Raw genomic sequence first — 14696 nt, 5'->3', positions numbered from 1 at the left:
ACGCCTGTAATCCTAGCTACTCAGGAGGCTGAGATCTGAGGATCAAGGTTCAAAGCCAGCCCAGGCACTAAAGAACATAAGACTCTTATCTCCAATTAATCACTGGAAAACTGGAAGTGGCAATGTGGCTCAAGGGACAGTGTGGTAGCCTTGAGCTGAAAAGCTCTGGGACATCATCCAGGCCCAGAGTTCAAGCTCCCAAAACCACAAAGAAAAAAAAAAGTTGCACTCTAATGCTGAAGGTCTTTTAATTTTTAAAATAAAAACATTATTGATAAATCTAATTTATCCAAGTAATTCTTTCAAACTAGGTTAAGGAGAAATAAACAGATGGGAACCCTGGTGTACGCTCTGAAAATTAAGAATTGGAGAGAAAAAAAAGCAAGTGTTTTAGAGCTACAGGACAGAAGGAGCCAGGCATGGTAGCACATGCCTATAAGCCAGCCCAGTGCTCAGGAGGCAAGGGCAGGAAGATGGCAAGTTTGAGGCCAGTCTGGGCTACACAAAAGGACCCCTTATCTGACAACTTAGTCTGAGAAATAAGAACAGAATGAGCAAACATCCATCCAAGATTTCTAGTTTCCATTTCTTTGTTCTGTGGTATCAAATTGCCTTTGAACACAGATCTTCTTGGCAGTCACCACAGAAGACCCCCAAATCACAATCTCCAGGACAAAAACTCCCTGGATAAAAACATGCCGAGGCCAACTACATACAGTATCCTGAAACCTGGACGAGTACACGGTTCAAGGGCTTGTCAATCCAGGGCTTGACAATTTTCTGCCTAGTCAATGGCAATCTTATAGGCAGACAAAGGCTCTAGCAAGGAGACATAAGCAACCAGACAGGGACTTATCAATTAAAAAGTTTATTAGTCATAGAAAAAAATCTGATTCCTCAATCAATTTGTATTTTGTTCCCTGTAAAACAATACGCTTACAGAAAATTTTTTTCTCGTGAACAGAAAAAATCACTTCACTTTTGGTCCAAGATATGTTGGGTGTTTTTTTTTTCTCTTCTTCTTCTTCTTCAGATGACAGATGGATGCAGCCGAATCTATGAACGCGTGTACTTGCCCCAAATGTGCAACATAAATACAGAAGCGATGAACAGGAGACTCATAACCAAAACTGGAACGGGGCCACTAGAAATGAGAAGACAAGGCGTGCATGCTTTAGTAATAAGGTATTATTAGAGCTCACACTCAAGATTGCCCAGGGGCAAAGTGAGGATTTGGGGGGGGGGACTTCAGATTTATCCAGGGGCATTATTTACATCGTCTAAAAATATTCCCATCGCTACTGTGACTGGCTGGAAAGCGTGATGACGGCACTGCAGTTGGACTCATTCGCAGTGAAAAACACCAAACAATATATAGTGTCATACTCAGATGTCCTGGAAAGAAACCACCTCTAACAAAGACAGATTGCCCCATCTAATTACAATGCGTTAGATATACAATGAGAATCACATGATGTAATTGATAAAATGGCTTTAAACACATGATCCCGTATGACCTGCACAACAAATTCATAAGACAAGTATTGATTTCATCTGCTACATGAAGAAAACTGAGCAATACAGGGATTATTATTACTTGCCTAAAACACACAAGAGAGGCAGGGAGAGATGTGAACTCTGGTTTTTGGATTCCCTTTGGACTGGCGCAAGGTCCTATCTTCAAGGAACAAGCATTCTAGGCACCATACATTAAATCCGAGTCCATATTTATGTATCTGATGTAGGAAATAAGCAGATTTTACTCATTTGCCCTTCCCTACATCGTGTGTTTACGATTACAAATTAATAGATGGGTTTCTAAATGAAAAGCTGAACTCCCTGAATTTACACAAGCTGTCAAGTTTACTTCAGGTACTTCAGGAGTTGCATCTTTTAATTCTTCCTGTCACCTCCCCCACCCCCGTGCCTCCTCCAGCCCCATATAACTGGGGGTCAGAGAGGGAAAGACCACAGAGAAGAGAAATCATTGTAGTCATCATGGAAGAGGCAGCAGATGCCAGTGACCACGACTAGATGAAAGCGGTACAGAGGTCTCCACTACCCTACTCTGTGCTTCCTAAACCATAACAATTGAGCGAGCAAACAAAAGTAAAAGAGATAAGGAGGGCTGAGAGAGTTTGGCCTAGTGGTAGAGGGCTTGCCTAGCATGCACAAAGACCTGGGTTCCATTCCTTGATACCACATACATAGAAAAAAAGCTGGAAGTGGTGCTGTGGCTCAAGTGGTAGAGCTCTAGCCTTGATAAAGACCAAGGACAGTGCTCAGGCCCTGAATTCAAGCCCCAGGACTGGCAAAAAAAAAAAAAATTGATTTTTTTTTAATTAAAAAAAGAGGGAGAGATGACATCACAAGGTACTCCATCTTACTTCCTTCTGACCAGACATTATTAAAACCTCAACCTCTGAGGGTGGTCCCAGAGCCTGAGACTCATAATTCTCAACCCTGTCACTGAAGCCCCATTCCTTACCTTCCTCAAGCCTCAGCCTCCCACTTGTAAAGTGGAACAGTACCTATCTTACATCACTGCTGGAATATTAATAAGTACACTAATGCTCAAGATGTAGGCTTACAATACCTCTCAAAAAGTGCTAGTTATCAACTTGATGGAGAAAAACAAAGCATCAAGATGTGACTTCTTCCTGACATGGCTTTATAGGCAGAAATTCCCCACAGTGTCTTCTCACTACAAACCCCTATCCCTGCTGTGGTAAGAATATGGTGCACGTGGCTTTATTTAGCCACTTCCAGGGAAGCCTAGACACACACGGCGAGTCTGGCTGTTCAGAAGCAGGAAGCCACAGCAGGCACGAGCCACAGGAGAACACCTTTGTCCACCTTCTGGAGGGGGTTTAAAACAGGCCCCCATATCCCCACAGAACAAAAGACTTCACACTGCCTCTGAAATGTTCTGGAAAATTACCTCTAATCAAGGCAGGAAGGACGATCACCCACTCACACCCCCTCCTTCCACCCCAAGAGTACTTCCCAAACACATTCTTCCACATCTCCCAGCTCACAGCAAGGAAGTCAATCCCATCTCCAGACTCTGAGGAAGCCTTCATAAACTACACCTGCCGTGCAGGTCAAGGTCCCATGAGCAGGACAATGCAAAGGCACTGATCCTCTCAAGCCTGTGTCAGCCTTCTGTCTTGGCACATCACTGTCTCCCCTGAGCCTCCCCTTCAAGCTGCCATTCTCCCACCTAGCGGGTGTCTGGACAGATCAACGTAGAATCCAATACTCAGCTTCTGTGCCCAGCACCAAGGGCCCCTCATGACTTCTGCCACTATGACCCCTGTCCTAGGCACAGGGTTGTCAGATCAGTGTTCTGAAGCCTCTGAGCCTGGCAGAGTCCAGCAGTGCTAGACCAGACACAGCACCAGAAACCCTGACAAGCGAAGCAGGCAAACACAGCATGGGGGCTCCGGGATGTTCGCCTCCCTCACACACTGACTTCCAGAAAGTGCGGTGTCTGCTCCCCAATCCACAAACACCAACGCACACACGGAGACCAGGGGACTTTTGGTGACATGATCTAACGGAAAAACTTGCATTAGGCTGTAATACTATCAGCCTGTGCCTCCAGGAGGACTGTGAAAAATCACCCAATTCCTATTCAAATGGTTCCTCCTCTTTCTCAGTGTAGGACCGGAGCACCAAATGAAGAGCAATTTCACCTCATTAAGTGGCTTTCCCTGCAGTTCTCTCTGCTACCATCACTTACTATGACAGGGCGACAGGCAGAGCCTCCATGCCTCTCACTCACGCCCTGCACGACGTCATTTCAGGGCCTAACCTGACGCTGACAAATGGGCAGGTGACACCAGGCCTGCCTGGATCACAAATGTCATCAAAGCCAGTGCCTCTCGTGACTGAGGCAGACAGCAATGACACACTCCGCAACCCAGAACGCACACACGGGTTCTGCTTCCAGGACTTACACTTTGAGCCCCGGGGAATCCTCAGTGTAGAATCGCCACATCCCCCCAGTCCCTGTGGAGGTCGTGCGGCCTGCGCTCCTCGTCCCACAGCTGGCATTTTTCCTGAAACAAAGGAAAGCATTACCAAAGGCGTTTCCTTGGAGATCCTTTGAACTACAGTGTAACACAGGCTTCCATTGTACCTTTAAAGAATCAATAAGGAGCCAGATGCCAGTGGCTTATGGTCTGTAATTCTAACTATGCAGGATGCTGAGACCTGTAGACTGGTTTGAAGCCAGCATGGGCAGGAAAGTGCCTGAGATTCTTATTTCTAATTAACCGCCAAAAAGCTGGAAGTAAAGCTGTGATTCAAGTGCAGAGCAACAGCCTTAAGAAAAAAAGCTAAGGGACAGCTGCTCAAGCCCTGGTTTGAACCTCAGTATTGGCACCAAGGGGGAAGGGGATTGTGGGGTGGGGAGGAGGGGAAGAATCAATAAGGAGGGAAAAAAATGGTTTTGCTGGTACTAGTTTGGATTGCAGAGTTATTGCTATGATGCCAGTAACTATAAACTTAGTACCTACCATGTCACATGCCATATGACAGGGCAAACACCCTAAGAAACAGCTATAATTTCTTACTTCATAAATGAAGTCAGTAATGGGGTTTAAGAGGGGTTTAAGAAAGTCAGGGCTTGGGGCTAGGAGCATAGCCTGGTGGTTGAGTGCTGGCCTAGCATGCACAAAGCCCTGGGTTTGAGTTCTTGTTACCACATATGTGGAAAATGCCAGAAGTGGTAGTGCGGCTCAAGTGGTAGAGCGCTAGCCTTGAGAGAGCTCAAGGACAGTGCCTAGGGCCTGAGTACAAGCCCTAGGACTGGCAGAAAAGAAAAAAAAAAAGTCAGGGCTTCATGCCCTTGATTGGCAGAGGTTCTACCATTTGAGCCCTACCCCCAACCTTCCTGCTTTAGTTACTTTTCAGATAGTCTTACTTGTGCCCAGAACCAGCTCTGGACCAGTGACCTGTACCTCCCACATAGCTGACATTAAAGCTAATACTCTCAGCTTATTGGTTAACAATGGGGTCTCACTAACTTTTTGCCATGGTATCCCAAAGCATGATCCTTCTACTTCTATGCTCCAACTAGCTGAGACTACAGGCATGAGCCACACCACCTGGCTGAGCAGTCTTCCAGTTTCTCTTCACACCTAGTTTGTGACTCCAAGTAAGAAACCCCCATGTAAAAAGAATCCTGAATCGATGTAATTTGATCTTAAAATAACTACTTAAAAGTGTTTTAAAATTATTACACTCTTGAACAGACAAAAAGCATTGTTAATTATATGCCAGTCCTCAAAATGGAGTGTATATTATTTTAAAAAGGACTTTGTGAAAATTCTGCTGTTTGGATGAACTGGTCATATATCCTGGACAGAGTGGCAGGAAGTGAAAAATGGCAAGAAACACCCAAACAGAACCTGTCCTCAGCAAACAGGTGTAGCTCGGGCCAGACGAGGCCTGTGATGCATGCACCCCAGCCAAAAGAAGACTGCAAACGAGGCCTAGCCCTGAGGCAACCTCCTCCTCCCTGGGAACTCCATTCAGCAGCTACCGGCCCGACCCCCACCCCACCATGCCACAGTACCCTAGTACCCTAGTGGTGCTGTGGCTCAAGTGACAGCTAGCCTTAAGTAAAGAGTGTCCAAGAACAGTGCCCAGGCCCTGAGTTCAAGTTCCAGGACTGGCAAAAAAAAAAAAAAAAAAAAAAAAGACATCTTTTTCAATCTATTCATCTCCCTAGGTTAGGAGAAAGAGGAGAGGAATAGGCTTGTCTCAGTGTCCGCTCCCTTCAAAATCCCACTTTATGATGTAGGTTGCTCATTTGGTATGGTTTGAAAGGGAAGAATGCACAGGAAGGAAATGCAAGGGAAAACCCAACCCCTACCACCACTTTCCTCCCAATTCTGATCCCAATGCCCTTTTCAGCCCCCCTTCCCCTCATGGCCTCTATGCCACACTCTAAGTACAGCCCAAGGAGCTTGTCCTGCCCCGTTGCATAAGTGGAAGAGTGCAGTCCTGGGTCTAGCAGGAAGAGCTGCATTCATCACAGAACTCTGAAAGTAATCTGGGTCAATGACTTGGACTACTGCACCACAGCATTATGTTTCAGACATTAATTATGGACTACATGGCAAGCTGGGAACTTGGAATGCTCTGGTCTGACTGTTGATCTGGGGGCACATACTATGAGAATTTATGGACAAAGGCATGTACTTAGAAAAGCATTCACAGGGCCAGGAGTTTGGCCTAGTGGTAGAGTGCCTGCCTAGCATGCATGAAGACCAGGGTTTGATGCCTCAGTACCACATGTATAGGAAAAAAGCTGGAAGTGGTGCTGTGGCTCAGGTGGAAGAACTCTAGCTTGAGAAAGTCCAAGGACAGAGCTCAGGCCCTGAGCTAGGACTGGCAAAGCAAAGCTAAGCAAAGCAAAGCATTCACCTTAAATAGTGTGCAAAGATACATGCTATTTAATCTATACGGTAAGTTCCTGAATGTTCTTCCTAGTTTATAAAAGGGGACCCAAGCTGGAAGATAAACCCAGTATGGGCCATGCACTCACTACTACTCCTACATCTTGCAAATCTAATTCCTGTGTTCAAAGATGGGATGACAGGACCTCTAGCAAAATGAGTATGGGAGATTCCATATTTCTGCAAGCACATGGATGTTCAGGAGATCTATGACCACCACTAGAAGTATCAAAATGCACTGAAAACATTGTCCATTCCCTCACTAGGAAGCTAAGTAGCAGTCAATAACAGAGTCCACTTCACTCTCTTCAATGTCTACTTGGGGTCTATTTGGGCCTCGCTTTCTAACCAGTGTGTAACTGCCCTCCTCTTCTCATACCTTAATCAAACTGTTTACATACTCTGTTGAATACCATAGCTTGCTCGCTGTTCCTAGAACAAACCAAGCTCAAAGACTTCAGCTAACCATTCTTCTTCTGCCTCTCTTGCTTCTTTCAGCTCTCTGCTCAGACACAGCCCACCCGGAGCACTCTGAATAAAAATAGCCATCTCCAATACTCTCTAAACCCCTACCCAGCTTTACTTCTTTTCATAGCTCTTATTGCCTAAAACTACCATTTTATTTATAAACTCCTACATTGCGGTAAAGTTCACAGAATAAGGACAGACCCTGCCTTATCTTGTTTATGCATATACTCTTCAAGCTAAAACTGCTTGCCATTCAGCAGAGTTTTAATAAATATTCGATGACTATCTTAACGTCCACGATTCCCACTAATTCTGTTTGAACACTGTGTAATACTTCGTAGTTTTACTGTTTCTGATGCATTATTGCTCCTTTTCTTTCTCACAGCCACACTATACTACACATTGTGAGGATTCCAACCCTGGCTATGACCTTAAACCCTCTACTGCTTCTTCCCCAAGATATAATTTATCCTATGACTTTATACACAAATATTGCAAATCTAGTCTAAAGCATTACTATTACCCATGAACCTCAACTTTCTTCTAAAATCTTAGGAGAATGGACATACTGTTAAGCCCATACTTAAACCATTACACTCACAATACTTAGTCCACACCAAACCTCTGAAAGAGAATATTGTAGGGTTCCTCCAGACAGCCATTCATACTATGTCTGATTACACTGGCCCTGCTACACTGAACCCTGTAAGATGTCATCTAGCACTGAAATTTTAAAATCTCTATCCACCCAACTCCCATATTCATCTGTTATATACAAAGGATCTCTGAAGCCCAAGGCTGCAGTCTTAAGCCCACAGGTTCTAAACCACTTCCCTTGAGTAGCTAGAGGACAGGACACTATCAGTTAAGATGACCTTGCCATTTCTGACAGTTCTATTACAGTTTTCTTCTCTGTTTCACAGATGTTTCAAGCCATTAGTTTTAGATTTGTTATTGTACAACACCTCATCTCTTTGCAATCTTTTTTTTTGTTGTTGTTTGTTTCTGTATTGTCAGTACTGGATTCAGGGCTTGTTTGGCTGGTGCTTTCTGACTTGAGTCAATGCCGCAAGCCGGGCTTTTAGCTGGCTAATTGGAAATAGCGTCTCGTGGGTTCTTCTGCCCAGGCTGGCCTCAAATGGCTATCCTCTGGATCTCAGCCTTCAGAATACCTAGGATTTACAGGACTGTGCCCCCACTCGCCAAGCCCTCTTCATGGTCTATTTGTCCCCTCTACAAAACTGGGGTGAAAGGAGACACGTCACGTTAAATTGGGGGTGCCCAGGACCTCTGGATAGGAATATAAAGGCAAAGCTCAGCTCCTGGATCGTCAACTTACAGACATCGGTCTGAAGGGACCAGGGTCGGCTGTCCCAGCTCCTTGTCTAGTTTAACTTTCCTTCTTAAAGAGTGGGGCGGGAAAATGAGCAAGGGAGACGAAAATGATGCCTCCCCTCCCCAAAGGCCTTCCACATCTCTCCGGGCCACGTCAGCTCAGGCTCATCGCGCCCCGGGGACTCTTTTCAAGCCCTGGGATTCCCTTCCCTGGCCCAGTCATCTCGCGGACCCCATCTCTGCGAGTCCACGCCCGAGTGGGCCGCCTGGCTCCTTACCTCTGCCGGACAGTCGATCCCGCGGCCCGGGCGGCCACCGCTTTGCTGGGAGATCGTCCCGAGGAGCCCACGTTAGTGCCGCTGGGGGTCGGGCCGGGCTGTGGAGGAAGACAAGCAGACAGACCGTGAGATCCCCGAGGGCGGGAGAGACCAGGAAGACCCGGACGGAGGATGGGGCGCCGGGCAGGAGTCAGCGCGCCTCGGGAAGGCAGGGAGCCAGGGGCGGAGGCTGGGGCCGCGTACCATGCTGGAAGCTGGTGGGCCGCTGAGGGAAAGCAGCAGAGGGTATTGCGGACCGCAGGGAAGGCTGCGGCACAACCAGAAGACCCGCAACAGGAAAGACTGATCAGGCCCCGCCCCCCAGCCCCGCCGTCAGGGTCCTCGCCGACTCTAAGGACGCCTTAGATGCCCTGATATACGCCTGCAGAAATTCTGCAAAAAGCAGCTTGCTTAGAGGCTAAATGTGAAGGGAAGCCCTTTCAAATGCTTTGCTTGGACGATATTCTTCTTTACAGGACCCATTCCCGCCCAGAGAGAAGCTAAACCAAAGTCTGATGGGGCACTTTGTCAGGCAGTTGCTAGGCGCCCACAGATTTGCGCTGACGTGGCCGCACGGAGCTAGGCGAGGCGGGGCAGCGTGGTCCCTCAATGGCCAGCTAAGTCAGGGGGCGGGGCTTACAGAAGTCCCCCCCCCCCGCACACCCCCCCGCCCCCGGAACGCGGGGCTCAGGGCACAGGCGCCGCTTTCTGGCCATGGCGGAGAAGCAGGACCCTCCCCTGGACCTGGGGCCTGGCCCGTCGGTGCTGTTTCTGCACCCAGACCTGGGTGTGGGTGGCGCCGAGCGGCTGGTGCTGGATGCGGCGTTGGCGCTGCGGTCGCGCGGCTGTAGCGTGAAGATCTGGACTGCGCACTATGACCCGGGCCACTGTTTCGCCGAGAGCCGGGGGCTGCCGGTATGCTGCGCCGGGGACTGGCTGCCCCGCGGCCTGGGCCCCGGCGGCCGCGGCGCCGCCGTCTGCGCCTACGTGCGCATGGTCTTCCTGGCCCTCTACGTGCTGTTCCTCGCCGACGAGGAGTTCGACGTGGTGGTGTGCGACCAGGTGAGGCGGCAGCCACGGGGCCTGGGGGGGGGGGGGAAAGCTGGGCGGCCCGCTGCCCGGCTCCCCCGGGGGTTCACGCCGATAAGCCTCGCCGCTCAGGAGGCGGAGATTTGAGGATCACGATTCGAAGACCGCTGGGGCAGAGAAAGAGTCTGATAGCTGCAATTAATTATTAGAAAGCAGGAAGTGGAGCTGTGGATCGAGTGGCAGAGTGACAGCTTTGAGCAGAAAAGCTCTCAGGGACAGCTCCCAGGCCGAGTTCAAAGCCCCAAGACAAGCAGGCACACGCACACATAAATGTTTAAGGGGTAACATGTAAAAGTGTAAAATTGACCTAGTGCTCCAAAAAAGAAAAAAAAAAATTTAACGTGACCTATCTGCAACTCTACCGTGTAAGTTCCAGCCCTGGCAGTCCTGTTACTGTGCTCTAAATTACTGTAGCTCATTTATTTAGTTCCTTAGGAGGAGAAAGCTCCTACAGCTGGACCACTGTAGTAGCCATATAGCTGTTAAGCACTTGAAATATGCCAGTCTGAACTGAGAGATACATGCGCAAAAGTATAGAATATAAACTAGAATTGGAAGGTGTAATGTGAAAGACGTCTCAGTGTCATTACCTTTTCGAAATGATAGTATATTCGTTCCTCCTCAAATGTGTTATTGGGTATTGTTAGTTTTATCCTCGAGGAAACCACTTGGTTTGAAGATTTAAATGTTAAACACCATCCTGCAAATGACTCCCAGCCTTCTGTACACCTAGATGAGTGTTCACACTGCTGAATCCCACCGTGTCAGAAGGAGTCCATAGACCGGGTGGGTTTCCTGGTGGGTGTCTGTACCTTTGGTTTGGTTATGATTAAGATGTCTAGTCACTTACCTGCCATTGGCCTTGCTTTGACTAGGTGTCTGCCTGTATCCCAGTGTTCAAGCTGGCCAGAAGGCGGAAGAAGATCCTATTCTACTGTCACTTCCCAGATCTGCTTCTCACCAGGAGAGATTCCTTTCTGAAACGGTTGTACAGAGCTCCAATTGACTGGCTAGAGGAGTACACCACAGGCATGGCAGACTGTATCTTGGTCAACAGCCAGTTCACAGCCGCTATTTTTAAGGAAACCTTCAAGTCCTTGTCTCACATTGACCCTCATGTGCTCTACCCATCTCTGAATGTCACCAGCTTTGACTCCACTGTTCCCGAGAAACTTGATGACCTAGTCCCCGAGGGGAAAAAATTCCTCTTCCTCTCCATCAACAGATATGAAAGGAAGAAAAATCTGACTTTGGCACTGGAGGCCCTTGTGCAGCTGCGAAGAAGATTGGCCTCACAGGATTGGGAGCGGGTTCATCTGATCATGGCAGGTGGTTATGATGAGAGAGTCCTAGAGAACGTGGAGCACTATCAGGAACTGAAGAACATAGTCCAGCAGTCTGACCTTGACCAACATGTGACCTTCCTGCGCTCTTTCTCAGACAAGCAGAAAATCTCACTCCTCCATGGCTGCACGTGTGTGCTTTACACACCCAGCAATGAGCACTTTGGCATCGTCCCTCTGGAGGCCATGTACATGCAATGCCCAGTCATTGCTGTCAACTCAGGTGGACCCTTGGAATCCATCATCCACAGCGTTACAGGGTTTTTATGTGAGCCTGACCCAGTAGACTTCTCAGAAGCAATAGAGAAGTTCATCCAGGAACCATCCTTAAAAGTCACAATGGGCCTGGCTGGAAAGGCCAGGGTAAAGCAGAAGTTTTCCTGTGAGGCATTTACAGAACAGCTCTACCAGTATGTAACCAAACTACTGGTATAATCAGATTCTTTATGCTGTATTCACTACTATCATTTTTATGGATTGTAAAACTACTTTTGAGACCAAAAAAGGATCCTAGGATCCATACGGAGGGATTTTTTTGTTTTTTAAATAAAGTTGAGTCTTGGGTGTGATTTGCCTTCCTGAACACCTCCACCTGTGTTTTCAGAAAAGCATTCCAAGTCCTGCCACTGTTAGAAAAATGATAGAATTCCACCTTCAGCAGAATATTTTAACTCTATCTTTTGGACTATTGTTGTTCTGCATATAAGGAGTTAATTATATTGTGCCTTAATTGTTTTAGGTACATGGTTATGAAAATTGGTTAATTTGTCTTCAGAACATGAGAAGAGACTGCTGTGATTCCTAGACTCTGCCCACTGGCGTGTTCACTGTCAGCTATTAGGAAATCCTGGCTATATACTACCCCCCCCCCCCCCCCGGCCCTGGGTAATAGCACAAATGCCCTGTTGTTAGAGGTGATGTGTTATAGTTTCACATTCTGAGACGTGACAGAACATGTCCCGCATAGTAACAGATAATAAAGCACTGGATTTTAGCCCCCTTGATTCCTTTAGATGCTGCTAAATAAGGTAACCCAGCCTGGTAAGTTCTGCGGACATGAGGAGCATATTGCTACCTATGTGCTGTGCATTGTGTTCATCACTTTGCCAATATTCATTTTGACCCACAGTTTAGGAGGCTGCACCCTTGCTTGTGCAACAGTGCTGTTTGGGCCTGTGGTGGCCCAGTACATCCTGGCAGGAGCATGTGATGAGGGGGAGCCCTCACCTCATGGCTTCCGGGATGCAGACCAGCATGGGCCAAAAGACCCCCTCTCAACAAATAAGTCAAATGTCCTGGTACCACACTGTTCTCAGCGTCTCAGGAAACTATAAATAGAATTGGGGGCCATGTACAGGCCAGGGCAAAAATGTAAGACTATGCAAAAGGTAACAAGCAAAAGATTGAGGACATGGCTCAAGTTGTAAAGTACCTTTCTAGCAAGTGAGACACTTAGTTTCAAGAATCTGAACTATAGTACACACCTTGTTTAGGACCTGGTTTTTAATGTCGAAGCTCTTATGTCACCAATTCTGTTAGTATTTGTGTTGTATTGATCAAACTAGTAAGTGTAGAATACAAGTGTATTTCCTGGGTCTTCCATGAACTTTGACCACTCACATCTCAAACTACAAGTGATCTCCCAGCTTTTCTATGGTACTCACTGAAACTTAGATTTCATTACTTACCTGTTGATCTAAGTGCAAATAGTAAGCACGGTCTTAAATACCTTTACATGTAATAAAAGTGTGACATATCAGTAGCCATGTGTTCCATATTAATAAGCTCTTGAGACGTTGATGGCCCCTGTGACCTTGAGACAAAGTCTGTCCCCTCAACGCTCTCACTGGGAAAGAAGGATAACTCTTGCTGTGTTCTCATAGGGTGCTTAGGACAGGTATCCACAGAATGCTAAGTGCTTAAAAGCAACACTTGCCATACAGGATAGAAATGTTAGGTGCTTGCTGTTGCGTTTTGGGGATGTTGTCCATGCCAGCACTCACATGGGTCTGTGTGACACCATCAGAGCAGTGTTGGAGCTCCTTCAGGGATCAAGTTCCTCACGTGCATCTGTTTCGCAGGAGAATTTAGGCCAATTGGTACTGTACCAAAAACAAAAACAGTTCTGCAAAATGAAGAGTGTTGCATAAGTTCTGTGGACTTTCAAACACTTTGAAAGTTTACCATCCAGTCTTCTGTAGTTTGTGGCGTGGTGGTATTCATTTGAGAAACTGCAGCCTCTGGTGGCTCTGACCTCTGAGGTGAAGCCTGAAATCAGTCTGTTGTGATTTCATAGTGTGTAATATGTAATTACTGCTCATCTTTTCTGAACTCAGTATCTTTTGCTTATGTGACCATTTCTGTATAAATCATAGCTGCAAGGGTTCGTAGGCCTTTGGCTTGTCTTCATTGTCCTGAGCCCCATCTGGTAACTTGTTTCTTACAGGTCTGGAAGGGCTGCAGAGTCCTGTCTGGCATGAGCTTCCAGCTTCTGACCTGACTCAGGGCTGGTTGGCACATGAAGCTAAGAATGTAGCTTGGCCTCATTTAATCCTCACATCAGGCCTCCGCCTCCCAAGTTGCTAAGATCACAGGCATGACCACCAGCGCCAGGCTTGTGTTGTCTTGTGTTCTCTTCTCAGCATCCTTGTAGGCCATATGGGCACCTGTGAAGGTGAGAATTGGAGGCTTGCAGCCAGGAAGGAACAGAACAGAAGCCCAGGTCTGTCCAGCTCAGGGCAGGCTAACCATGTCACTCTGAATCCATCCTCCCCTTCTAGCCTGCCCCACACACCTGTTTCACACTATCATCTGTATCTTCCTTAGCAAAAATAAGGCATGGAAACATCTAAACATCGCTGCACACACACACCCCCCTCATCCCATCAGCCCTTCTCTAGCCACCTCTACCACGGCCAGTAACTGTCCTCTGACCTCTTTTCTTTGCATTCCCAGAATCAAAGCTAGTCAGAAGTGACTGAGTCACCTAAGCCAGTTTACTCTTGCAGGGGTAAGTAACAGACCCAGACAGAAGAAGGGACAATTGCAGCTCTCTGCTGTCTCTTTTCTGGAAAATACCTTGCTTCTGCCATGGAATCTGGAGGCCCATCTCAGAACAATGATTAGAATCTGGAAAGACAGGGAGAAGGAAGAGGTAGGGAGAGATGAGTACAAAGTTACACTTATTCCCTTGCACAAATAACCACAGTCCATACTGTGTATCTCAAAATTGTTAGAAGAGCAGTTTCAGTGTTCCCATACCAAGGACACAAAAAACATGAAATGGTGGAAATGCAAAGTGCCTGCCTTAACTATTATATATTGGATGCATGTATCAAAACCACATGTAGCCATATGTATGCGCAATGGTGTTCCAAAGATACATCTTTAAGAGGAAGTAAGAATTTGATCATGAAAAGAAAAAGTAATAACATTTTTAAAGAACTAAACCTATTTTACAACATTAGACATTTAAGATTTCCAAATAATGCCTTATTTGAGATAAATAATTCTGCTCTTCATAACTTTTTGCTAGTACACATATCGCAGAGGTGTAGTAATTGGCCTTAAATTCTGAAACTAAATATTTTTTAATTTAAAAGGCAAATACAACTCTCTTGAAAATAAACTATACAAGTTGGGGGGGCAGGAGATAAAAACTGGGAGAGAGCAAA

The 14696-nt window shown here is 46.7% G+C and overlaps 2 protein-coding genes across 2 annotated transcripts; one reads left to right on the top strand and one right to left on the bottom strand.

The window, feature by feature from the left end:
- Window positions 1-852: 852 nt before the first annotated feature.
- On the bottom strand, window positions 853-8914 carry Sec61b (SEC61 translocon subunit beta). Its single transcript, XM_090329152.1, has 4 exons — window positions 8795-8914; window positions 8552-8649; window positions 3963-4064; window positions 853-1144 (listed from the first exon to the last, which is right to left on the bottom strand). Exons 1-4 carry the CDS (start codon window positions 8795-8797, stop codon window positions 1057-1059), a joined length of 291 nt encoding a protein of 96 aa, XP_090185278.1. The 5' UTR covers window positions 8798-8914; the 3' UTR covers window positions 853-1056.
- A 386-nt stretch (window positions 8915-9300) lies between these two features.
- Window positions 9301-11596, top strand: Alg2 (ALG2 alpha-1,3/1,6-mannosyltransferase). Its single transcript, XM_090330317.1, has 2 exons — window positions 9301-9652; window positions 10555-11596. The coding sequence occupies exons 1-2, from the start codon at window positions 9305-9307 to the stop codon at window positions 11455-11457; spliced, it is 1251 nt and encodes a 416-aa protein (XP_090186443.1). The 5' UTR covers window positions 9301-9304; the 3' UTR covers window positions 11458-11596.
- The last annotated feature ends 3100 nt before the right edge of the window (window positions 11597-14696 follow it).

Source organism: Megascapheus bottae, chromosome 3 (assembly GCF_031878675.1).
Source record: "Megascapheus bottae isolate mThoBot1 chromosome 3, mThoBot2.hap1, whole genome shotgun sequence".
Classification (NCBI taxonomy): Eukaryota; Metazoa; Chordata; class Mammalia; order Rodentia; family Geomyidae; genus Megascapheus; species Megascapheus bottae.
The sequence above is the reverse complement of the archived record's forward strand: the minus strand, read 5'-3'. Positions and strand labels throughout refer to the sequence as shown.

What these genes read in the sequence shown, in the direction of transcription:
- Sec61b (XM_090329152.1), bottom strand. An exon ending in GGATCGACTGTCCGGCAGAG is followed by an intron (nt 4,065 to 8,551) that starts GTAAGGAGCCAG and finishes CCTTTGTTTCAG; the next exon opens with GAAAAATGCCAGCTGTGGGA. An exon ending in GATTCCCCGGGGCTCAAAGT is followed by an intron (nt 1,145 to 3,962) that starts GTAAGTCCTGGA and finishes TCTCATTTCTAG; the next exon opens with TGGCCCCGTTCCAGTTTTGG.
- Alg2 (XM_090330317.1), top strand. Translation starts at nt 9,305, where the DNA reads ATGGCGGAGAAGCAGGACCCTCCCCTGGACCTGGGGCCTGGCCCGTCG. An exon ending in ACGTGGTGGTGTGCGACCAG is followed by an intron (nt 9,653 to 10,554) that starts GTGAGGCGGCAG and finishes TGCTTTGACTAG; the next exon opens with GTGTCTGCCTGTATCCCAGT.